The following is a 27316-nucleotide window of genomic DNA, read 5'->3' as shown; positions in this document are numbered from 1 at the left end:
AATAACCGAGAGAGGGTCTGTGTGTGTGTATGTGTCTGTTAGTAAAGAAAGTGATGCCATTATTCTTCCTTCTAGAAGATCTAGAAGTGCTTATATCTAATTTTGGCCCATCAGCCCCCTGGTATGAGTGAATGGGAAAACATAACACTGGCAATTCTGCCAAAATATTAATTGAAAGCAAAGCCCAAAACACACAAAGACAAGAAACTTTGTAACATTTTACTTGTATGTAATATCAGTGTAATATAAGAGAAGTACATTCCTTGAGTTGTGTGAGATGCAGTTAAGATTCAATTCAATTCAATGATACTTTAATGTCACATGTTTCTAGGTACAGTGAAATTCTTTGTTTAGCACACAACCTATTGTATAATAAAGTATCATTCATTCAAAATCATATAGCAGACCTCACCAGCCATGTTTCTGGCGCCCACAAAGTTACAAAATCTTCATCAAACAATCTTCTGCTCACAAAAGAGAAATTTTGAATGCATTTCAAAGAATTCTTTATTCAAATAGGTCAGAAATAGGACAGTTTATCAATACTTTTGGTAATCCTATTGTGATATTGCTTATCACAAAATTCGTTTTGCATGGCTCCTCAACTTTCATATGTGATTCCAGACTGATTTTTTGTTACGATGTTTGAACTTGTTTGGAGTTGGTGAGTCAACCTGACATCTAAGATTGACACAATGTGCTGGAGTAATTCAGTGGGTCAGGCACCATCTCTGGAGCAAAAAATATCTGTCACTTATTGATTTCTGCGAATGCATCCAACCAAGCCTGTTTCCCATTAAACTGCAAATAGAGATTATGATAGGGTTCAGCCAGCGTGTGTTTTATCTTGATCTGAATTTAAGACCTTAGGCTTTGCTCCAACCTACATTAGCATCCCATTGAAGGGACCCAGCTGGTTCAAGATTACAAAAATCTTATGTAACTTTATACTTGGTGTATCCTAAAGTATGTTAAATAATAATTAAAAAAGCATGCATTACTGTTGTTTGGTCCTTTATTTCAGGAGATGAACTCCTTGTTAGAAAACATCGCTAAGGCCACTATTGAAGTATTCCAGAAATCAGCTGAAATGAACTCCTCTAATCTGAACAGTAATGGAACGGTGAATTCGGGGTTACCTGTCTCTGGCACCAGCAACACAAATGGAAACACCAGCAAAATGAAACCACTGCTGAGGTGAGTTGAAATCGACGTAAAAATGTGAGCACTAGAAATTTGGAACAAAGTGCGAAGTAGACTGTCAATTCTGAAAGTGTAAAAACAGTACATCAACGTGAAAGAGGAAATTTTCATCAGAATTTCAAATCCGATGAAGAATTTACAACCCTCTTGCTATAACATTGAATTCCTCAATTTCAGATAACCAGTCTTCCTAGTGTGTATCTGAACTAGCCAGTTCCGATCTAAGGGCATTACCCATAATTTGAACTGATTTCCCTCAGCATCCCTTGGATGCTGTCTAACACGCTGGATATTTTCAACATCCTCTTTTAATTGCAAATTTCCAATTGCTGCAGTGTTCTGTAACTCAATTACAGCATTGTTTTTCTAAATATTCTTCCTTCTATTACTTTCATCTTGTTCTTTTTACATCTCCTCCAAACTGACCAGCTGCACTTTATAGGCCTTAAACACCATGCACTTACTGCTATCATTTGCATTATTCTGTCTCTTGGTCACCACCATTTATTTGCTTTGTCTCTAAACCCCACCCCCTTTTGTGCAACTTAAAATGTGCTTGTTTTCTAACTTTCAATAATTCTAATGAAAAGTCTTCAACCTCCAATGTTAACTCTGTCTCTTTCACCCTTAATATGCTGAAAGCTCTGCCTGGGTTCTATGCAACTGGTTGGCAGATTAATTAGCAACATAGAGAATCTGGGCAAACCATCACCTAACACTCTGACCTTGAATCAAACACCTAATGGGGAGAGAATGAACCTGATACTCTGATTATATTTTAACTTTTTTTATTATGCCACCTTTGATACAAGATTTCACTGATGCAATATCCAGTTAAAGCAATTTGTAATACTGTATTATAGAAACATACAAAACATAGAAAATAGGTGCAGGAGGAGGCCATTCGGCCCTTCGAGCCAGCACCGCCATTCATTGTCAGCCATGATCACAGTCATTGTGATCATGGCTGATCGTCCCCAATCAATAACCCATGCCTGCCTTCTCCCCATATTCCACTAGCCCCTAGAGCTCTATCTAACTCTCTCTTAAATCCATCCAGTGATTTTGCCTCCACTGCCCCCTGTGGCAGGGAATTCCACAAATTCAGAACTCTCTGGGTGAAAACGTTTTTTCTCACCTCAGCCTTAAATGGCCTCCCCTTTATTCTAAGACTGTGGCCCCTGGTTCTGGACTCGCCCAAAATTGGGAAATTTTTTCCTGCATCTAGCTTGTTCAGTCCTTTTATAATTTTATATGTTTCTATAAGATCCCCCTCATCCTTCTAAACTCCAGTGAATACAAGCCTTGTCTTTTCAATCTTTCCTCATATGACAGTCCCGCCATCCCAAGGATCAATCTCGTGAACCTACACTGCACTGCCTCAATCACAAGGATGTCCTTCCTCAAATTAGACCAAAACTGTACACAATACTCCAGATGTGGTCTTATGTTAAAAATACAATGAGATTACAGCAACAATTTATAGTCTCATTGTATTTCAGAGATATCTCGACTTAAAATGATTGTTCTAATGGAGAAGAGAGATTTAATGCTTAGTTGAGCTTGCCAAATGCTGTGATTAGCCAAATCTGTACTCCTTATAGCTAATAGGACTTGGTTTAATGCAAAGATGTTTTATCCTCATCACTGATAAAAGCTAGGGACATTGCGACCATATTTGTGCATTGTACTTTCTGTTCTAATACACCTTCATTTTCACAAACAGCTCATCAGAGCGGACAGGAGTCTGGCTGGTGGCACCGTTAATCGCAAAATTGCCAACATCTGTCCAAGGCCATGTGTTGAAAGCTGCTGGTGAGGAACTGGAGAAAGGACAACATCTTGGGTCGTCCTCACGAAAAGAACGGGATCGGCAAAAACAGAAGAGGCAAGTGTGTATTGTAGCTTTTTTATTATGCAGTAACAACAATGTATTGTTTCCAATTTTCCATCATTGCAATTTATTCTGGTGTTCAGTCACTATATGTTTCTGAGCATTAATGAGCCACCAGTCCATCCCATTATGCTGCTCTTCCCCAGGTTACAGCAGGGTTACATTCCAAAGAACTGTTCATAACAGAAGGTAGAGGTACCTTGTCCTCCAGGAATAGATGGTCTGAAGAAGCATTCCAATTCTCGTTTCACCATTCTATTTAATCAAGCTAATATTAATACATTTATCCTGACCCTATCTTGTGCTAATAAATATATTCTTTGAAAATATTTTCTGCAGACAAGGTTTTAAATGCTATTGATGGTTTCGAAAAGGACACTGCTGCTGGCCTGGACATCACATCTCTAGATAGGATTTGCAAAATGGACATAAATGTGTTAACTAGCATGTATTCGCCCGGGATTAAATGTGGCAAAATTCTAGTTAATGTTTTGAAAAGTCACCTGCAGCACCGCAGCAGCCAACAAATTAATTCTGCTGATATCCCAAATGCACGCTCGTTTACACATATCATGATAGGCAAAATTAATGCCCAACACTTCTATTTCCTCCACAAAGGCCCGCTTCCCCACAGATATTTATCCTTCCTTGTTTAGAATGACTTTGACAGATGTTCACTCTTTTTTCAATGTTCCTTTTAGGGAAAAGAAGTGGTTAATCTGCATTTAACAAAGGATATTTTATCATCATGAACCTATTTGTACAATGGTGAACTAGCCCTTCACCTACCAGTCTTTTAATTTAGCATTGCTTCGTTTGTAGTGTGACCAAGGGTTCCCTTCCACTGTTACATTGGATACCAGGCATCTGATATTTGATCAGATGATAACCAGCATCTGTAGTTCTTTGTTTCTACAGCTAATATTTTAAGTACACAAAGTCAACATCAGAATGCGTGCTTAAATGTTACTCCAAATTTCTATCTTGTCATTAGTTTCCTTGTCTCTTTCTTTGGAGGGGTAACACTGATTTAAAACTATTTGTCTCCTATAAATTGCAGATGTGCTTTTAAATACTCACTGAGTTGAGCTCTCTCTGATATTCTACTGTCTCTTAACATTGCAATTGCCCTGTTTTTCATTCACCCTGCAATCACCCTGTCACCTAATCACTATCACCTCACTTCCTTTCTCTTTATTTTCAAACAGTGGCTTTTTTTAAACAGTGCAGTTAACTCTTTTCATGTGAAATTACTTAGAAAAAATGTCCACTGTGTGTCTGGGTTTTTTACGATGGCCTGTAATTAGAAGAATCACCAGGGCTTAATTATTATGTTTAGTGTGATTAAATTAACCTGATTACAGCAGTTTAAGACAACTCGTGGGCAATAATATATTTTGTCTAAATTTTGTTCGCAGTATGTCTTTGCTGAGTCAGCAGCCATTTCTTTCTTTGGTTTTGACATGCCTTAAGGGGCAGGATGAACAAAGAGAGGGACTTCTCACCTCTCTTTACAGCCAGGTCCAACAGGTAATTGACTTTTAACATTATTTGGTTGTGAATCTGTAAATTTGTTTCAATGTTTAGTGAAGTAATACAACTTGTGTCTTTCATTTTTTTCTATGACATAAATTTCATCCATATGATGTCAATATACAATGTTCAATACTTCCTCCTCCATGAAAACTTAGCTATCAATTTAAGCAGGCAAGCAGTATTTTGATTTAATATCTCATTTGTCATCACTCAGAATAACAAACATTCCAATATCATTCAAGCGTGTTCTTTAGCCCTAAACTGGAATGTGCTCTTTGGTTTCTGGAAGTAAGATTGCTACCCACAATCATCCTGTTGAGTCCCAAATAGCAAGTTGGTTACGAATTCTTTTTTTTACCCTTAAAATCATTTGTCAGCGATCCATGTGAAAATCCATAGCTTCCGTGTGAAAATAACTTGGTCATAGAAATATATGGCTTGGAAATATAGAAATATTGGGCCATTCGGCCCAATTTGTCCATCCTGATGCCCAACCAACCTTGTCCCGCTGGCCTGTGCCTGACCCGTATCCATCCAAACCTTTTCTCTACATGTGTTCATCCAAGTGTTTTTTAAATGTCAGCATTGTACCTGCCTCTGACAACTTATTCCACATATGGTGCTAAGTAAAGTCAGATTAAAGAAAATTTGGTCTTTAATGAGGTAGACCAGAGGTCTGGGCCACATCCTTGTGGAGCACCAGTGTTGAGGATTATGATAGAGTAACTTCTTCTTGCGTATGGCGTGCACAGCCTAAAGTTGTAGGACAACTTGTTCTATATGATCTTATTTGATTGTGCACTCCAGGTTGATTGCATTCATTGAAACAGGGCAGACCACGTGAGGTTGCAATCTCCCACCCCATGATAGAGTATGATTTGTCACCTATCCTCACTGATTGTGGTCAGGAAGTCGAGGATTAAGTTGCAGAGGGGAGTGCTGACTCAATGGCTACAGTCCAATTTTGATGAATACTCATATTTTTTACTCATATTTTACTCATCCCTGTGCACATCTGTATGGTGTTGGAGAACCTATAGCCACCTCTCAGTCGCCAGGCTTTGTGCTACCCCACCTGTCTTGCAAGTTTCTCTCCCCACCCTCACCATAATCATCCTGGCCTTGAGTGCTGTATTTGTGGAGTTTGCACTTTTGCCCTGTGATTGAGTGGGTTTCCTCCATGTGCTCCGGGCTTCCTCCCACGACCTAAGGATGAGAGGATTTGTGGGTTGATTAGCTTCTGTTAATTGCTCCTCGTGTGTCGGGTATGAACTGGAAAGTGGGATAACATGGAACTATTGTATGGGTGACTGATGGTCAGCATGGATTTGCGGGCAAAAGGGCCTATTTCCATGCTGCATTTTTCAATTCAATCAATCCGTCTAAAGAAGGGTCCCAACACAATGCCACATCCATCTTCTCCAGATATGCTACAAGACCTGCTGAGTTACTGCAGCACATTGTATCTTTTTTGGAAAATGAATGTGTTATTCTTGGTGATTTTCAAGCATTCCCTTTTTTGAAAACTTTGCCAAATTTCAAAAAGCATCAGATACCTCAACCATGTAGCCATTTTATGTGCTTCAAACTATTGCCTGCAGAGGGCAAAACAGCAAAATGAAATGTTCTTTTCATGGTTTTGTAATTGCTAAATGAAATGCTATTGTTCCCTAATATTTTTTGTCAGCTCTGTTTTTTTGGCAACCACCAAATTAATTCAATAATTTGTCCTATTAACTCTATTCAGATTGTAACAAACTGGCGTGAAGATCAGTACCAAGATGACTGCAAAGCCAAACAGATGATGCATGAAGCCTTGAAACTCCGTTTAAATCTTGTAAGGAATGATTGTGCATAAAATAATTAAATGTATTTTATGTTGGGTGAAGATCGTTCTTATTCGTTCATTTTCTTCTGAATGCACAATTGGCAATTGTCTCCATTAAAACTAAATTTTCTTTTTTTTTTTGTTTCGTGTAACCTTATTTGTAAAATTTATGTAATTTACTGGAAAGACGGCCATTAAATTGAAAAATACCCATTTTTTAATTTCTCTGTTCACCTGCCTAGAAGCCAGGCAAACGCAGGTGCAGAGTTCACAATATGTATGTGTTTGTTGATTATAATGATGGGCTAATATATTACTTAATGTCTTTAAATTTTTGAGTTATTATTCGGAGCCAAGATTATTAGTCTTTTCTGTCAAACATTACTTTAAAACACGACTTTAAGTGCAGCAATTTTATTTATTTTTGAGAGATAAAAAGGTTAAGAATTCCCAAACGAAAAAAAACAATTGCGTTAAAAAATATATATGTGTGATGGGCTGTAAACAGTTGCCTCCAAGTGGAGCATATTCTGGTTCCACACAAGATATTGAATTAAGAAAAAATCCTTAAGCCCACACATCCATCACCAGTAAAAAGTCCATTAAAAAAACCCTAATATGTTAGCTGCATTGATTCAAGATATTCACCTTAACTCTTCACCTCTAGGGTAGTCCATATTGTATGATCTATCATTTGCAATTATAATAGGCAAAGTCAGTTCTTGGGGTGTCACTGGAATCTAAATTATTAACTATTGATAACTTAAATACAGACATTGTAACAAGTCAAGGGTACAGTCGTGCAATGGCTTAGTTACTGAAGCAAAGGTCTGGACCGTTGATACAGAAGCACCAGTTGTGGAAGGAGAGAGAAGAGTTGTTATTCAATGCAATTTCCTCTCTTCAGTCTTAAAACTACTTTTCCAGTTCCTAATTGGAGTCAAACAGCATGGAGACATGTTCTTATCAAACTTGTCCACGCTGACCAAGAACACCAAGTTAGTGACATATGCCTGCATTTGGTCCATATCCCTATAAACCATTCCTCTCCATGTACCCGTTCAAATATATTTTATATGTTATTATGCATGCACCAACCGTTTATTGTGGCAGCACGTTCTGTATATCCAGCACCAATGGTGTGAAGAAGTTGCTCCTCAGGTTCCTATTAAAGCTTTAACTAAGGTCAGCATGACAAGAGATGCCAACACCAACCTATTGACCTGTGACGATACTTCCAGGGAACTATGTATTCACACTCCTAGATTCCTCTGCTCCTCAAAAATCTTTGAAACCACCCTATTTTAGTATCGTCTTCTAACCTTCTAACCAATTTGTTGAGATAGATGACAAATAGCAACAATGGGCCCAGCACCAAACCCTAAGACACACCACTTGTCTCAAACCTCCAGTCCAAAAAGGAACCTTCCACCATCAACCACTGCATCCCACTATTTAGCCAATTCCGTATCAGGTTGGCTACCACACCTTGGATCCCATAGAGTCATGCCCTCCGAGGCAACCTACCATGTGGAAACTTATCAAAAGCCTTGCTGAAGTCCACATAGTCTACTTCTACAGCCCTGGCCTGGTCATTGATCTGAAACAGTAACTGTGTTGTCCTTTTCTTCATGGATGCTGCCGTGTTTGTTATCTATTTTTATTTCTGACTTGGTTGTAATTAGATTTGAGTTTTTATCAAAAGTTGACTTATGCTTTCCCCCCCCCCCCTTTTTTGATATTTGCCTCAGGTAGGTGGGATGTTCGACACTGTCCAGCGTAGTACGCAGGGGACCACCGAGTGGGCTGTCCTTCTCTTGGATATAATCAGCAGTGGAACAGTTGACATGCAGTCAAACAAGTAAGCATTTTAATGACATGTTGCATAGTGTTGATATCTTCTTGTGAACATAACCCAATGTGATTGTGTATGGATCATGTATGGGTTTGTCATGCAGTGAGTAAATGTGCAACTGACATGAGGAAGAATTAGTCTCAAAGTTAAATGGTTAGTTTACTTTTCCAGTGCGGATATCTTTAACTATCTTGACTAATGGTATAGTTTAAACATTCAACAAGCTGATGGATTTTATCATTTCAATATATCACCTGTTGTAGTTTGGCAATTTAAGTTTAATATCAAGTATTTAATTCTTAACTAACATAATAATTGTATTTGTAATCAGTAGCTACAGTGGATCACTACTTTATTTTATTGAATTGTGGTATATTATAATTTAGAATATGATTTAATTTTCAGAGCTAAAACCAATAGTGCTACTACTCTGGAGGTGCAGGTGTACCCTGTTTCTAACTATTTGCTTGCAGCAATGAAACAGTTTTACCTTGAACCTGTTTCTGCAGTGACAAATACTCTTATTGTAGCAGAATATTGGTATGAGGTTATTTTCATTAGTATGCTATGAATTCTTGAACAACGAGACAGAAAAGGCCAAACAAAATCGGGCATCGTGGCAAGATATTTGTAGTGTTTCTAGATGATGTCAAGATTTTCTCATGGCAATATATGGGCCTGTGAGAGAGGCTTTCCAAGCTAAATGTGGAGCTAATTGAGATAAAAGCCAGCCAAGATCCAGCCAAGCTCTCATTAAAACTATGCAAATTTATCATCTGCCCGATTATATTAGATAAGCTGATGGACTTGCATCTCTATTTTGCTATACTCCCAATAAACAGAATAATACTTCGGTATTGGTACAGCCAAATTCTGAGAGTAGGTGGCAGGAATAGGGTAATAAGGTCATAAGTAATAGGAGCAGAATTAGGCCATTCAGTATACTCTGTATATTTAGTATAATCTTCATGGTATATTCAATCATGGTTGATCAATCACTCCCTCCTAACCCCATTCTCCTGCCTTCGCCAAATATCTATCAATACAATTCTAAATTTGGTTTTGAGCTTCATTGAGAAGTCAGTGAATTAAATTTTCAGGTCACTCACATGGACTAGGGTGCGTACCATATTTATACATGTGACTAGTTATGAACTTAGTTGCAATTAGTTGGATGGAGAGGCTACAATTATTCCTAGCATTTTAAATTTCCGAGGTGAAAAAATGGCTAGGATTCTTAACCCCTGTTGTCTGTGCAACCAACACAAAATGCGTCATGGAGACCCACTAAAATGTATCTGTATTTTGCTGTGAAATACTTCTGAGAATAAAATTCTTCTTTTCCAGTGAGCTGTTCACTACAGTCCTGGATATGCTCAGTGTGCTGGTCAATGGGACTCTGGCAGCGGATATGTCCAGCATCTCACAGGGCAGCATGGAAGAGAACAAGAGAGCTTACATGAACCTCGTAAAGAAACTCAGGGTAATGTCTAGTTCTTGTGTGTTTTGGAACATCTTGATGAGATTCTTGACACCACATCACCTGACAGTTGTTGATGTAGGAAGCCAGTCAACTTTTCCCGTCTCATTTCCAGTCATCACATCCAGCAGAATAATTAATTCCCAAACTCTTTTGCTCCAGTATGTTATCTATCTGTTCCAGTTGTCACTTTGTGTAATGCACAGCATTCAAAAATTCTGCTTTGCTGTGTTAAATCTGCACTGTAGATCTGCTTTCATTTCATATATTCAGCTCTTTTTAATACTGTTTCCTATCTTATGTATACTGCAATATATCATCAGATGCTTACAGTGCTGCAAAAGACCGTTTTCAGTCATGGATGACAGTTTTACAATGTTTCTTGTCTGGCCCTCTTTTTAACACCTTAGTTTCTCATTTACTTCAAAAAAAGTGGATGGAAACTTGCACTATAAAACTTTTTTTTTTAAAGATGCCTCAGAATAAAAGAGCCTTATCTGCTCCTGTGAGATTGAAATGATCAAGAAAGTTATGGTTGATAACGCAAAAAATGACAATCATAATATTTTAGACACTTTGAATTTTTGAGGATGGTTTGCATTTTAATTTTGATCAGACATTTCCAGTGAAAAGTTTGACACAAAATCACAGGCTTGCAGACTTTGATTTTATGTCTGTTAACTAAATGGTGAAAAGATTTGAGATCTTGGAAAATGCTCCTTTGTGAGCAATATTCATGATCAGGCGGCTATTTAGTGTATCGGATTCCAATTTACCATTTCATTATAGTATTTAAGATTTCTATAACATTACAAGTGTTCATGCAATAGTTACAAATTTATAGACAGGTACATAGAAAAAATTGTATTTCTTGTGTATAACTAATATTATTATTTCTTATCATTGCTGTAGAAAGAGCTTGGGGACAGACAATCAGAGAGTTTGGAGAAGGTGCGACAGCTATTACCACTTCCCAAACAGACAAGAGATGTCATCACATGCGAACCCCAAGGCTCTCTAATTGATACCAAAGGGAACAAGATTGCTGGCTTTGACTCAATATTCAAAAAGGAGGTAAGTAAATGAAAGTGCTGATATTGCTTCATATGGTGTGTAAACTATGATTTTCTTTTCTAAAGAGTAATCAAACCATTTCCATGTTCAACTATTTAAATTCAATGAAAACATTCTTGCACGCATGGAATTACAGTGACACCATTGAAAGGCCAATGTAAGATATCATCCTATTGAGGAACTTGGTTTAAGGACATGCATCCAAACTGCAGAGCATATGTAAGAATGAAAACAATACGGCATAGATCAGGAAATAATAATAATGTACATCTGGCTTAGTTTATGAAAGCTTGAAAGTTATAGAGGGATCTTCAACCTCATTAAAATTAGTTTTATTTTTCAAACAAGCTTGCCACACTTTGTAACTCTCACAAGAAGGTCCAAAATGCTTTCACTCTGAACTATCTAACCTATTGAGTTGTTGATCACGTTGAATTCCTGCATTTCCAATCAATTGCAATCTTGATCCCCACTCCGTCAAACAGCGTGATACTGAAAATATAAAAGTGAATGAACAGTTCAAGCAAGGGGGAAAATCATCTCTAAAGTCATCTTAAAAAAAAGTTTGAATATAAAATTAATTTTAATGTTGCTTTACTATTGTGCTGATCTCAATTTCTGGGCTAACTTAAATTGGTATATTTTGAGGTTTTTATTCCTATTTTAGTAATTGAAAATTGTAATACACTATCCCTGCTCATGCCTTTCATTTTCATCTTGTAGGGACTGCAAGTCTCCACTAAGCAGAAGATTTCCCCTTGGGATGTTTTTGAAGGTATGAAACATTCTGCTCCCCTCTCCTGGGGCTGGTTTGGGACAGTTCGTGTTGACCGCAAGGTGACTAAGTTTGAAGAGCAGCACAGGTTGCTTTTGTACCACACACACCTTAAACCAAAGCCACGCAGTTATTATCTTGAACCACTGCCACTTCCCCCAGAGGAAGAAGAGCCACCAGTACCAGTTGTTCCAGAACCAGAAAAAACTACAGCAGAACCACCAAAGTTGGAGAAACCTACTACTACCGAAGAGAAGAAAAAAAAATCAACTAGAAAGAAACGGCCAGTTCCAAATAAAGCAGAGGTGAGTAGCAATTAATTCCAGATTTATTTATGAAGATGCATAATAAATGCTGTCTAATATACTTACATAATCCTTGCATAATCAGACCAAGCCCATATCCTTCATTGTGCTATTCAAAGTTCCACATGTTTCACCATATCACTCAGACATTCTGTGCTTTCCACCCTTGCTAATGTTTTGCATTCTACAGATTAAGGTTGTATGAAATACACTTGAATGCAAACATTTGTCATTCTTTTGTCTCTTTTGCAGATTAATTGTTAGTAGCATGCCCCTCACTTCATCTTATTAAGTTATAGTAACTAGAATATGATTACAATGTCCATGACCTCGGTGTAGTGCTGTAAGTACAATGGCATTCTTAATAATGCTTATTTGTTTTGTAGTTCACAAAAATTATCTTTTGGTTAGTTTGCTAATGCACGTTTCATTTCTGTGATTGGTGCTTGTTTTGGGTTGCTCACATTTCCACAGGGGAAGAACATATTCACTATGTTGCATGTTATTTTTGCATGTCTTAAATTCAAGGGTGTTTTGATTTAAAGCACATGTACAGATATCATTAAAAAGTAAAGGATGAGAATAGGTCAAGGATCTGGTTGGAAGTTACTGAAACAGGCTGTCTCTCTGCAGATACCATAGTCCAGAATCATATTTTACTTTAACACTCCTCAGTAAGCCAAGCATTCTATGTTAATATAAACAGTGGCACTTTGGCCATATTGTATGATAGGTTATTTAATTTATCATAAAACATATTATTATCTATTTACTATGGACATTCAGTAAGATGTTTTAACTGCGATATCAACAACGGTAATATTTTCTATTTTAAAATTAAAATCTGAGGATCTGATACATTGTTCAAGGGATTTACTTCCTTAATTGAGATTTGTAATTTACCAATAAAGCATTAAAATGCAGTGATACTGAATATAATTATTAATAGTAATATTTGGTGAGCTGGTGTACTGATTTAATTTGAACAGTTAAATTCATAAGTTCATAAGTGATATGACCATTCAGCCCATCGTTTACGCTGCCATTTAATCATGGTTGATCTAACTCCCCCCTCAACCCCATTCTCCTGCCTTCTCTCCATAATCCCTGACACCCATGTAATCAAGAATCTAATTCTGCCTTAAAAATATCCATTGATTTGGCCTCCAGAGCCTTTTGTGGCAATGAATTCCACAAATTCTCCTCCTTCTGACTAAAGAACTTCCTTCTCATCTTCCTAAAGGAACACCCTTTCATTCTGAGGCTATGACCTCTGGTCCTAGACTCTCCCACTAGTGGAAACATCTCCACATCCACTCTACCGAAGCCGTTCACTATTCAAAGTCTTTCAAATACTTATGTATTACTTTGGATTCCTGTCAGCTTTTTTAGTATTCCATCTAAATTTTGTGAACATTCGAAATTAATAGTCTGTGGTACTGATGTAAAAAGTCTGATTTGTCATTTTTATTTACCTTTGATCAGTTGGATTTATCATCCAGTGCACACAGAATGCCTCCTTATGGTGGTGGAGTTCCTAATGACATAATGCCACACCAGGCTAATCCTTATAACAGACTTCCATATGGACCACCTGGTATTTATGCACAAAATCAGCCTTTGCCAGCAGGTAGGTGATTGAGATTTGAATGAATAACTTCCGATAATGTACATTTAAAAAAAAAAAAATTTGCATGTTTTAATTTAGTTATGTCTTTTCCACTGTTTTTATGTGTTGGTGAAGAGTAGGAGAATGTGCAAGTAGCTTGAGAGCCCTTTGGAAGCTTCAGTAATTGTTTTTTTCTGCTGCTGATAAAGCCGAAAGCATTAAAACAAAAAATAAATAACAAACAATGCCATTTATGCAATCATCTGATTGCCATTCAAGGCCATTCAAATCAGATTTTGATGCAAGAATCTTTAATTATTTTTTTAGTACTTGGGGAAAATGGGTGGGGGAATGGAAAGGTTTTTCTTGCCCATCCAATGACCAGATTGGCTTGTGACACTGATACCTTGCAGAAAATTAAGTTAAAGCAAAAGAAAAAAACTGATTATAGGAAAATCGCTTGACTCGTATGATGCTCCATCTGCATTTTGTATGAGTAGGAAGGAACTGCAGATGTTGGTTTAAATCGAAGATAGACACAAAATGCTGGAGTAACTCAACGGGCCAGGCAGCATCTGTGGAAAGAAGGAATGGGTGACGTTTCGGGTCAGGACCTTTCTTCAGGATGATGGGGATGGAGCTACTCCAGCATTTTGTATCTATCTTGCATTTTGTAAAACCTCGCTTTGTCAAGTGGGTATTCACAGTTGTACAATTCTTAAATATGTCACTTTCAGGTTCTCATTGGATTTGTGTAGACACCCATTAGACAATAATTGGACAAGATCATGGATTTTTGGAATGGATCAATAATGAGAATGTAATAAACCATCTTTTATCACAGATGATTATTGTAGACAGCAGGAACAGGCAGCTTCTCCTATTAAATGCAATGAGGACTATTAAGCTGACCATCTCTATCCTGGGCAGCTGTATATTTTGGGCCATTCAATTTTACTTGTCTGCTAAGTTTGATAACCTGGTTAGATTTTATATGAACATGCACCAACAAGAAACTCACTGACTTTTGCATCTCTTGATATGGAATGATACATAAAAGGAGACTTAGGAGTTGACTTTGAATATTTTGTATCTGTTAGGGGTGAATCATTATTCATATTTTTATTTGAATATGGATCTAAAATCTGATTTTTTTTTTCATATTTATGTGCATATATGCAAATTAAAACTGTATAGAATAATGTATTTTGTGATCACTGTTTGTTATGCACATAGGTGGACCAAGGTTAGATACAATGCCCTACAGATCTGTGCGACCTCCTTTTGCCAAAATAATGCAGAATCGGCCACCCTACAGCACTGTGATGGGCCCAATTGGTGCAATGATGGATCCGTCACTGTATAAAATGCCACAATACAAGCAGCAGCCTCCCATCCCACAGGGGCAGACTATCCGACATCATTTAAATGCCAGATTGGTACGTATTGGCTGGGTTTGGGAGAAGGTTATTACTGTCAGGTGACTGGTATAGGCATAGAGGGCTGAATGACCCCTTCTAGGATCCTGTAATATCTTTAGAAGTGGAAGGTTCAACAAGCAATTGAGCTCTTTGCAGACAGAGGGATGGAATCAAGATTTTCAATCTGAAAATAACAGCAATAATAGGTAACTTCTATTTATGTCTCAAAAAAGTAACTGCTTGAAAGCATATTACCTCACTAATTTTGGGATTGAATGTTGAAATTCTGACATGTGACCTTAGAAATCTCAGTTCACAGGTAAAGATGTGCAGGCTCCGTGAATCCAAATGGATTCAAAAAATGTCTTTCATGAAATTTTTTTCCTTGCATTTCACAGTCTCGTTGTAGCAAGTTTTTCTCTATGTGCTTAAAAAAGCTTTTAAAATATTATCAATTATAGGGGACAATATTCTATTATGGTTACAGTTGAACGTAGCCATGTAATAAAGGGAAGTGCCAAATGAAGCAGATATTGAGTGAGCCATAGCTTGTGATGTTCAGATTCATTTCATACCTTTGAGATCAGATGTTAATAAAGGTCTTCAATTTTCATTTGTAATATCTTGTTCTACATCACGTTTAACTGTGCCAAGAGGTTCTAACTTTTTAATTGTCCCACATTCCCTCTCCTTAAGAATTCTGGTGGAATGTATGGGCCGCAGGTTCGTCAAGCAAATCCAGCTCAGTCATATGGATCAATGTCACAAGCTCAGGTATGGCATTTTTAAACTTTGTATATTAAATCAACTCATTACCATCAAAGGCTTCTTTACCTAATCTCAGGTGTAACTATATATGCAAGTTCTAGTTCATATTTTGTTAAATTTAATAGCAAAGCTGTCTGAATTTGCAATCAATTTGCTTGTAATCAATCACTATGTCGTGAGTAACATGCCAATGCCTGCGCCCACCAATGATGATCACTAGTTGCATACTCAAAGCAAATTCAGCACCCACGCCATTGCCATATTATTCACTCCATCCAGGTATGATATACTGCAGGTACAGTCGAGTACATGGTGTGAACAATATGCCTCTGCTACTAACGAGCAGCACCTTCCAGTCCTCAGCCACATGACACAAAGAGCAAGGTCTTTGAGTGCATAGGAATGCCACCACTTGTGAATGAGACACATCAAAGAGCAACATTTGAAAACAATTATTGGAGAATCATAATGTTAAAAATCCAATGTAGCCAAAGGAGTGACAAGGGCCATCAAGAACAGCAACACTACAAGTAATTCATTTGAAGGATGAGATTTATAGTAAAATAATACCAATGAACCATTAGTATGTCATTTGGAAATCCCGATGCCCCACCTATCACCGTTTACCCTGCGCCCATTAAACTTACTGCCGTTTGTGCACCTGCACTCCTATAATGGATGATTTTTTTTTCATTGGCATAGCAATTAATATAATGAAATTTGTGATAGCATACATAATGTCTTGCCTGACAAAACAATAAATATGCTCTCATTGTGTCAAAACACCACAGAGTTGTAGAGCCATACTGCATGAAGACAGGCCCATTGGCACACCGTGTCCATGTCAACCATATTGGGGTTGTCCCATTTTCCTGCATTTAGCCCGTATCCCTCTATATTACCTCTTCCCATCTATATATTTGATTTCATAATTGTATCTGCTTCTACAGTATCCCCTGTCAGCCTACTCCAGATACAGACTATCCTCTGAGTGGAAATGTTGTCCCTGAAGTCCTTCTTAAATCTCTGCCCTTTAAGCCAATGCCTTATAGTTTTAGAATATTAATAATAATAATAATAATAATAATAATAATATATTTTATTGTCATTGCACATCAGTGCAATGAGATTTGGTATGCAGCTTCCAACCGATGTAAAAAAAAGTTTTTTTTAAAATCTTGTGGTAAAAAGATGAGTGTTCACTTTATCCATTCCCCTCAACATCTTGTCAAGATCATCCCTCATTACCCCATGTTCCAAAGGAAATAGTCCCAGACTGACCAGCCTACTCATAGAAACATAGAAAATAGGTGCAGGAAGAGGCCATTTGGCCCTTCGAGCCTGCACTGCCATTCATTGTGATCATCCGCAATCAGTAACTCTTGCCTGCCTAACTAGCCCTAAGAGCTCTATCTAGCTCTTTTTTAAATTCATCCAGTGAATTGGCCTCTACTGCCTTCTGTGGCAGAGTTTCACAAATTCACAACCTCTTGGGTGAAAACATTTTTTTTCTCATCTCAGTTTTAAATGACCCCCCCTTTTTTCTTAGACCGTGGCCCCTGGTTCTGGACTCCCCCAACATTGGAAACATTTTTCCTGCATCTAACTTGTCCAGTCCTTTTATAATTGTATACGTTTCTGTAAGATATCCTCTCATTCTTCTAAATTCCAGTGAATACAAGCCCAGTCTTTCCAATCTTTCCTCATATGACAGTCCCGCCATCCCGGGGATTAACCTCGTGAATCTACGCTGCACAACCTCAATAGCAAGGATGTCCTTCCTCAAATTAGGTTTGTGGACACTGCCAATAACTCAGACCAACAAGCCCAAGTAACATTCTGATGAATCACTCCTGCAACAGTTCCAATTTAATGACATCCTTCCTTTAACTGGATGACTAGAACTGCTTTTGGTTCTTCAAATGTGCCCAGAAAATAGTAAGAAATGATTTATGATCCTGCACACTTGTTCCTCAACCTATCCCATCATCAAAGAACACCAATCAATAAAGCAATCTGTACAGCCAATCTTTGAAAACTGTGTAGGTTTGCCCAGTGAGGCACTAGTGAAAATTTAAAGCCGTGTTAATGGCATGTAGCGAATAAATTGGGTTGACTCCCAGTATTATAGGTAGCCGAATAATGAAAGACTGAAGAAATTTGAGCTTATTAGCTGCTAAAGAAAAAGGCGAAAACTAATTTTTAAAACAAGTGTTTCAGAAAATTTGGAGCCATAACTTAAAACTAAGCCATAAATCAGCTGTAATTCTGTCTGGTAAAAGATAAATTCAAGACTATTTCCAGCAGTTCTTTCTGCAGAAAATAGTACTGATAGAAGTGTCTCGACCCGAAACGTCACCCATTCCTTCTTTCCAGAGATGCTGCCTGTCCTGCTGAGTTACTTCAGCTTTTTGTGTCTATCTTCAATTTAATCCAGCATCTGCAGTTCCTTCCTACACATAGTACATGCAATAATCTTCTCAGAAATAAAACCCTTGGAATCATTTAAGGAGCATATTGGGTGCCACTGCAAATGGACTACACTGCCTTTCTGAATAATAAGCCAAACTAAGCAAAATTGCTTTATTTGTCTATGTTTATCTTGTGATAATAGTGATTATGCCTCAGAAGTATTAGATATCATGCAATTTTACAATGCTTGTTATAACTGGTTTTATTGCAAGATTGTGAAGTGATAACAAGAAATTTAGAGCATGTTGAAATGATTAACAAGATAATGGAACGGGTGGCTTTGTATTTGGGTGGCATCTATTCATGTAATCCTGTTCTCTTCCAGAGTATTTCTCAAGGCTACACTAACTATGGCTCTCACTTGGGGATGCAGCCACATCCGTCGCAAGCCAGCAGTATGATACCTCCTGCCTATTCAAGCCAACCATACCAGAGCAGCCACACAGCCAATAATCCTACACTCATAGATCAGGTTCGGCAGATGCAGCAGCGACCAAGTGGCTATGTTCACCAGCAAGCTCCAGCTTATGCACACTCCATGCAGAACACACAAAGGTACATGTGGAAAACTTGATCAACTAGGTCTGATTTAGCTCTAGTTTTCAACACTTTTTTTCCCTGCAGGTCATAAGACTCAAATACCCTGCACAAGGTATAATCCAGTCATATGGCAGAAAACTACTTCAGCACAATAAAAATAGTATTGAAGATAAAGACGTTAAACAAAGGGAGGATAGCAAATTAACTGTTTCAAAATCAGCAACTTGGGAGCAAATCATGGAGCAACTTCTTAAATTTTGGAAGATGCAAGGCATAAAAGAGAAAGAGAATGCCTTTTGTGTATCCAGAAACTTTTAAATATTTCTTAATTTTCACATAAATGTAATCAAATTGGCAAAAGACTCTTTTCTGGGGCATTTGGTCAGATGCCAGTGTGAATCATTCACTCTGCTCTCTGGCTGAATAAAATTGCAAGTGCTTCAACTTTACACGATGCACTCGTTCATTGGGCACTCTATTATTGCCAGAATGGATCCTCTTGGAGTGTTCTTTCCCTTCGTCAAAATAATTTAACAATAACAAATTGCATTGGGATGAGCCACATTTCTTAAACAAATAATCTGTGGCCTGGGTTATAATTTAAATGTTGTCAAAATGGAAGTATTATTGGAGAGAAACATGTAATGTTTTGGGTCAATGACCTTTCATTGGAACTTTGAAAAAGTAGAATGAAAATATATTTTAAGTTGCAAGAGAATAAGGGGAATAACTGGGTTCAAGAGAGATTGAATAATTTGTACTGATTTTACCAGCTGAAAGAATGGTATTGGGATGTGTGCGAAAATGATCTTGATATACGTTTATTCATCCTTCTCAATTTCTCATCAATAAAATGTCTAAAATCGCTCCATGTGTGAGCTTTTTTTCAATTCCCACTGCTGTCACTAGAAAATCTTACATTGCCATGTATTAACCACTGCATTCATAATGCACCATGCCACGTGCTTTAAAACACCTTGCACCTATGTATAGCAGGGTCTTTTCTACATTGCTGCCACTGATCAAATCATCAGGAACTTGATTACAAAATTTTGAGAAAATTCCATAGTCTTCCAACTTTTTTGTCTACGGTTAGCAATCATTCCTTTACCTGTCCACATATAAAACCTTCTAAAGCTCTTCAGCCCTTTATTTTGTCCCCAGGTCCAGCCCGTCACCCATAGTAATTCCTTTTTATGTTTCTTAAAATTCACCTCCGGCCAAATCATTCTTTCTGCTCTGTCAATTTTGTCTATTAGCTTTCTGTGAAGTGACTTGAGGAGACTTTTTTGTGGTAAAGATGGTGTATGAATGAAAGCTTTTATCAAACATTCTTCTTCGCAGGCTAACGCACCAACCCATGCAACAAGCACCTATGATGACAGGAATTAGTCACATACCCCAACAGAACGTACATTCAACAATGAGGACAAATCAGGAACAGCAGTATCTACGACAACATCAAATCCTGAGGGTAAGCCAGGATAAAGAGGTTGCATCAGCAGTTTGAAAACTATAACCACAAAAATATGATCTGGGAGTGACAGAGTTGAATACATGGTTCTGTGGTATTCTACGTTGGTTTAAGGGTGTAAAGTAAAATAGTAGAAATTAATAGGAATTGGTAGGTTGCTGCTTGTGGAGAATCGCAGGCTCAATATTTGATACTTGGCTTATTCACTATTTGTATTCATAGCTTGGATAAAAAAGCAGTTTAATGGTGTATCCACGTTATAATTCCAGAAAGCAAAGTAAACTGAGGAGGAGGAGAATAGGACTGTCTGAGGACGGGTAGGTGAATGGGAAAGAAGGAAATTAGGTTTTGCTTTTTGATCAGCAGAATGGTAAAGCAATATATTACATCAGTTATGAGAAATTGCAAATACCAGTGTACAACAGGATCAGAATGTGCTGGCTCATGAAATGAATATCCATGTGCCTATCCAAAAATATATTAAATACCATTATCGTATCTGCCTCCACCACCATCCCTGGCAGTGATATTCCAGTAACTCTCCACCCTCTGTTTAAAAAAAAAAACCATTTCCTTTTAACTTTGCCCTTCTTACATTTTAGCTATGGCCCTAGTAATTGATATTTTCATCCTGGAAAAAAAGGCTCTGTATACCCCTATCTGAGCCTTTCATAATTGTATATATTTCTAACAGGTCACCCTTCAACTTCCGCCATTCCAAAGAAAACAATCCAAGTCTGTCCAACCTCTTTCAGTAGCTAATACCCCTAATCCTGGCACAATTCCAGTAAATCTCCTCTGTACCCATTCCAAAGTCTCCATATCCTTCTTGTAAGGTAGCAACCCGAACTGTAGAAACTACACGAAATGTAGCCAAACCAAAGTCCTGACTTCTTGACTCATACTCCATGACCTTATCAATGATGGCAAGCATACCATATGCCTCCTTTACCATTTTATCTACTGCTTGCCACTTTCAAGGAATTATGGACTTGGACCCCAAGATCCTTCTGTAAATTAATACTGTTAAGGGTCTTGCTATTAATTGTCTATTTTCCGTTGCATTCAACCATCCAAAGTGCACTACCTCACACTTGCGCGTATATGGCCTCACTGGATTCATAGGATAGACGGCAAGAAATTATTTCCACCACTTTGAATATTCCATCACCAGGGGGCACGGTTTCAAGAATAAGGATTGACCATTTAAGACTGAGATTACTATAATCTCATACCGATAATACTGATTATCATCAGTCTGAAGAAGGGTCTCGACCCGAAACGTCACCCATTCCTTCTCTCCAGAGATGCTGCCTGTCTCGCTGAATTACTCCAGTATTTTATGTCTATCTGAGATTACTATAACATACTATACTATAACAGAATTGGTTACATTACTGCCAAATATCAGACTCGCATTTTCTAAAGATTTACCACAACCTCCTGGCTTTTTTATTCCAAGCTTTTATTCATGAAGACTCAGATCAATGTGCTTTATTAACCAATCTTGCCAAATGTAACAATTTTTGCTTAGGGATTAATCCTTAGATATGTTCTTGGATATACATTCAATTTGTACCATATATAGAAAACATCGGATAATCTGCCACCTCAGGACCAAGGTGCCAGACTAGCAGATATTTTTAGACTATGGGAAGTTACTGCTATTAATATCCGAACAGATTGTAACTTTTTATTAAGTAAACTTTCCAGTGAACGGTTGTTTTTAAAGGGATCATGGTAAATAAAACAAAGTGAAATTAGGAGTGTTGAAATCTGGGACTTGTTTGTTTAAAAGAAACATAATATAAGAAATTCATCAGAAATAAAAGTGTGTTTAGCAGGAACGCAGTGAAAAGGACTTAATGAGTTTAAAGAGAGCGTGGGAAGCAGGGCCCTGGTATATGTAAAGTGAGCACAGGAAAAAAGCCCAAGTGAGCCAAATGCCTAGTCTTTGGGATTTCTGACAGACACCAAATTATCGGAGTTTTACTGTATTGTATCTCTTTATATGTTATCTCCCTTTCCTTGTGTTGAATTTCATCTGCCAATTTATCCGGCTCTTCCATTAACCAGTTAATTGAATTATGTAGATAATAATATCTTTATTTCCATCCCGACTATGCAAATAGAATTATACTTAGGTACTGGATTAGAGACTCAGTGAAAGTATTGTACAGCTCTGAGCAGCACGATGGCGTTGCGGTAGAGCTACTGCCTTACAGTGCCAGGGACCCGGGTTTGATCCTGACTATGGGGGCTGTCTGTTTTCTGAGATCTCCAGTTTCCTCCCACAATCCAAAGACGTACAGGTTTATAGGTTAAGTGGCTTCGGTAAAATCATAAATTATTCCTGGTGTGTAGGATAGTATTAGTGTTGGGGGATCGATGGTCGGAGTGGACTCGGTGGGCTAAAGGGCCTGTTTCTGCGCTGCATCTCTAAACTGAACGAAATTTATGGCATATTCTCTCTTTAAAACTCTTAATTTTATAGCAACAACAACAACAACAACAACAACAACAACAACAGCAGCAGCAACAACAGCAACAACAGCAGCAACAACAGCAACAAGTGCAACAACAGCAGCAGCAACAAGTCCAACAACAGGTCCAACAACAGGTCCAACAGCAACAAGTGCAACAACAGCAGCAGCAACAAGTCCAACAACAGGTCCAACAGCAACAGCAGGCTCAAACCCAACCACAGTCTCTGGGAATGCAGGCCATCCCACCTCAGCAGACCATGGTAGGTTACTCTCTTGTCTTTCTTGATTTAACATTTTTGATCAGACATTAATGCAAGCATTCAACTACATGAGTGGGCAGCTGTTCCACGTGGTAAGTTAACATTTACTGTTACCACAACTATTGGTATCGACATCCTGCCCAAAATCATACCAATCCAAATGACTAGATCAGGCGCATGGGTGAGTGATGTAATGTGATTATATGAGGAGGCCAAGATAGACCATTCTCAAAAGGAACATATTGACAGTTATAAATATACAATTAATGGCAAGACCCTTAATAGTATTGATTTTAGCTAATGATTTTAGCTAGCAAGCCAGCCTTTTCTATCAAAAGTTTATCACCAGAGTGTACTTCATCTCTGATCACTAATTGGCTGTTAGCTGTGGTTGGGAATAGACATATTAACATGGAGAGAGTCCTCTTGAATAAATGGGTAAATTGGATTTTTAATCTCAGAATTTCAATGGCAGCTTGATATAAAACATTAAAAGAGAAATTTCTGTATTGCAAATCAGTGAGAGCACAGGATCATCTGTAAAATGAGATCAGATATAAGCCCGTCACCAGGATATGAACACCCAAATGGAGTGTTCAATTGTACATCAATTCTGAACCATAGTAATGTTGCCATTTATAAGAATTTAATATTATGGGAACTCATTCACATTTAAATGTGAATGAACTCCCATAATATTAAATTCTTATAAATGGCAACATTACTTTTCCCTCTGTCTCCATTTTTAGTCATTGATTATTATCAGTTTTATATACTTTTGATGCTATTTATTACATTACTGTGGTGATATGATTACCATCATACCATAATAGATTTTGGTCTATTTTCCGACACAGATAAAATCAAAACATTAACATCTGTAAAAACGGAACCCCTCATTACCTGGGGACAGCCTGTATTATAGATGCAAAGCGGTTCAGAATTGATGTACAAGACTAGCTGGCCCATTGCATTTGTGATGCCTGGAGCATCTTCGATAGCTATTGTACACCAGCCCCCGCCCCCAACGTTATTGAGTCAGTCTCTTGAGGGGGCAAATTTTTTTTTTAAATTCCCAGCGTTCATGCACATGTGGAAAATTCTTGACAGACCTTGCTGGAGGATGGAAATCTCTTCATGAGATCATAGTGACAATCTGTAAATTAACAGCTTTACCTAATTCGTAATCTGTCTCAGCTAAAAACCAATGCAACATACTTTCGAAAACAGTGTCAGGCATGAGAGGATGGTGAAAGATTGAATGAGGGCATTAAATCTAAGTAGTGAATAGAAGAATCTTGAAATTGTTAATATGCATGAAGGATGAGATCACAGGATTAATGGGCATTCAGGCCTACCTTATGTATTAGCCGGTTTCAAAAATTATACTTTTTTTAAAGCCAGTTTCAAGGAGAAGTTTTCCTTCCAGAGATTAAATGCTGGCAAAAATAAAATCTCCATGTTGCTCTTCCACTGAAGCTGTCAATTCTAGGAGAAAAATGTGTTTCAATATGCTACTATACTAACAAAAAACGAAGGTCTTTTAAGACAGTTATCACTATACCAAATGTTGCTGGTATACCCAATTTCCATAAAGAAATTCTAGAAAAAAAGAATGCCCAAATGATGCCCCAAACCTTGCACCAAATGTGTATTTTCTGCTGACAATTTATTTTCTCTGTAAGACAAAGTATGCAAGAAAAGGTTCTAGAGGTGGTTGTGATGGGATTAGGGTTTGCTGATGGAAGGGTTCGGAAGGAAATTCTAGTATTAAAACTGAACCAATCTTTGTATTTGAATGAAAGAACGCCTGCAACGTGTCTCTGCTGATTTAGCTAACTGAGGCTGCAGTCCGTATCTGACGGACTGTTGTTGCTCTTAACACACTTCAGCCAAGATTGCAAATTGTTTAAAAACAGATGTAGAGTCTTTGACCTGCTTCTCATTCCACAGATGCTGCCTCTGTATATTGTAGCTTTTTCTGTTTTTTTGGGCACATTTTTTCCAGTGTTGCACTGTTTTGATTTTCAGCACATCTACAGGATCCCAAAATCTTGTCTGTACATTCACCCCTGCTACAGAATATCTAGATGCTAATGAATTTATATTATTCCTATGATCAGGATGTCAGCTGGCTGTTGAGATTCACATGAAATGTTTTATTTCAAAAAGCCCAGTGAACCCCATGCATTTCTCAGAAAGCAGCAGAATTGATTCAGAGACAGACTTCAAATTTAAGTTTGAAGTAATCAGCAAAGGCTTTGTTTGCTTTTCTACTGTTAGGAGAAAGTACAGCGAAAAAGCAGGTTATAATTATTTTTCATCTTCAGTTCCAGCGACAAGGAATGCAACAAACACAGCAGCAACAACAGACGGCAGCTCTCGTCAGACAGTTACAACAGCAACTATCAAGTAAGCTTAATGTAGTTGGCTGGGAAAGGACTGCAGATGCTGGTTTAAATCGAAGGTAGACAAAAAATGCTGGAGTAACTCCAGGACAGGCAGCATCTCTGGAGAGAAGGAATGGGTGATGTTTTGGGTTGAGACCCTTCCTCCAGCATTTTGTGTCTACCTTCAGACCACCTTGTCCATTCCAACAAAGAAGCCCCATCTAACATAGTCCAATATGCCCACATTTGGCCATATCCTTCTAATCCTTTACTATTCTTGTACCCAGAACTTTGCTCAAATCATATCCAGAAAGCATGCAAAAAAAAAGTTGAAATGTCTGCAAAACCTGCAAAAATTGTGATGAAATTAACAGTGAATAACAGGTGATTATCACCTGCTAATTTTCACATTATTATAAGTCATTCACACTTGGTTGCGAGCCATTTCAATTCCCCATACTCACACTGACCTTCCTGTCATCTGCCTCCACAATTGCCAGAGTGAGGCCATACAGTGCATTCAGAAATTTAGAAACCCCTTCACTTTTTTTTTCACATTTTGTTACGTACAGCCTTATTTTAAAATGGATTAAACTAAAAAAATGTTTTATCATCAGTCTACACACAATACCCCAGAATGAAGAAGCCAAAACAGGTGTTTAGAAATTTTTGCAAAGTAATTAAAAATAAATAACTGAAATATCACATTTTTATAAGTATTCAGACCCTTTGCTATGACACTCAAAATTGAGCTTAGGTTCATCCTGTTTCCATTGATTATCCTTGAGATGTTTCTACAACTTGACTGGAGTCCACCAGTGGTAAATTAAATTGATTGGACATGATTTGGAAAGGCACATGCCTGTCTATATAAGTTCCTGCAGTTGACAGTACATGTCAGAGCAAAAACCAAGCTATGAAGATGAAGGATTTGTCCCTAGACCTCCGAGACAGGATTGTGTCGAGACACAGATCTGGTGAAGGGCAAAAAACAATTTCTGCAGCATTGCAGGTCTCGAAGAGCACAGTGGCCTCCGTCATTCTTAAATCGAAGTACTTTGGAACCACCAGAACCCTTCATAAAGCTGGCTGCCCGGTCAAACTGAGCAATCAGGGGAGAAGGGCCTTGGTCAGGTGACCAAGAACCCGATGGTCACTCTGACAGAGTTCCTCAGTGGAGATGGGAGAACCTTCCAGAAGGACAACCATATCTGCAGCACCACCAATCAGGCCTTTATGGTAGTGGCCAGACAGAAGCCATTCCTCAGTAAAAGGCACATCACAGCCCGCTTGGAATTTGCCAAAAGGCACCTAAAGGACTCTCAGACCATGAGAAACAAGATTCTCTGGTCTTATGAAACCAAGATTGAACTCTTTGGCCTGATTGCCAAGCTTCACGTCTGGAGGAAACCAGGCACCGCTCATCACCAAGCCAATACCATACCTACGGTGAAGCATGGTGGTGGCGGCATCATGCTGTAGGGGTGTTTTTCAGAGGCAGGAACTGGGAGACTAGTCAGGATTGAGGGAAGATGAATGGAGCAAAGTGCAGAGAGATCCTTGATGAAAACCTGCTCCAGAGCCTTCTGGATCTCAGACTGGGGCGAAGGTTCACCTTCCAACAGGACAACGACTGTAAGCACACAGCCAAGACAACGCAGGAGTGGCTTCCTGACAAGTCTGTGAATGTAATTGATTGGCCCAGCCAGAGCCCGGGCTTGAACCCGATCAAACATCTCTGGAGGGGCCTGAAAATAGCTGTGCATCAACGCTCCCCATCCCACCTGGCAGAGCTTGAGAGGACCTGCAGAGAAGAATGGGAGAAATTACCCAAATACAGGTGTGCCTAGCTTGCAGCATCATACCCAGGAAGACTTGAGGCTGTAATCGCTGCCAAAGGTGCCTCAACAAAGTACTGAGTAAAGGGTCTGAATACTTACATAAAT

The 27316-nt window shown here is 38.2% G+C and overlaps 1 protein-coding gene across 1 annotated transcript in view; it reads left to right on the top strand.

The window, feature by feature from the left end:
• med12 (mediator complex subunit 12) overlaps positions 1 to 27316 on the top strand; it is a 363139-nt gene that overhangs the window by 76653 nt on the left and 259170 nt on the right. The window contains exons 29-43 of the mRNA XM_055643638.1: positions 1025 to 1197; positions 2930 to 3091; positions 4516 to 4627; positions 6381 to 6470; positions 8213 to 8322; positions 9664 to 9799; positions 10709 to 10870; positions 11594 to 11950; positions 13436 to 13580; positions 14796 to 14998; positions 15677 to 15754; positions 18546 to 18775; positions 20105 to 20234; positions 22729 to 22980; positions 25311 to 25392. Coding sequence (XP_055499613.1) covers positions 1025 to 1197; positions 2930 to 3091; positions 4516 to 4627; positions 6381 to 6470; positions 8213 to 8322; positions 9664 to 9799; positions 10709 to 10870; positions 11594 to 11950; positions 13436 to 13580; positions 14796 to 14998; positions 15677 to 15754; positions 18546 to 18775; positions 20105 to 20234; positions 22729 to 22980; positions 25311 to 25392 — 2422 coding nt within the window. The remainder of the gene's footprint in view (positions 1 to 1024; positions 1198 to 2929; positions 3092 to 4515; positions 4628 to 6380; positions 6471 to 8212; positions 8323 to 9663; positions 9800 to 10708; positions 10871 to 11593; positions 11951 to 13435; positions 13581 to 14795; positions 14999 to 15676; positions 15755 to 18545; positions 18776 to 20104; positions 20235 to 22728; positions 22981 to 25310; positions 25393 to 27316) is intronic.

This window comes from Leucoraja erinacea, chromosome 12 (genome assembly GCF_028641065.1).
Source record: "Leucoraja erinacea ecotype New England chromosome 12, Leri_hhj_1, whole genome shotgun sequence".
In the NCBI taxonomy this organism is placed as follows: Eukaryota; Metazoa; Chordata; class Chondrichthyes; order Rajiformes; family Rajidae; genus Leucoraja; species Leucoraja erinaceus.
The sequence above is the reverse complement of the archived record's forward strand: the minus strand, read 5'-3'. Positions and strand labels throughout refer to the sequence as shown.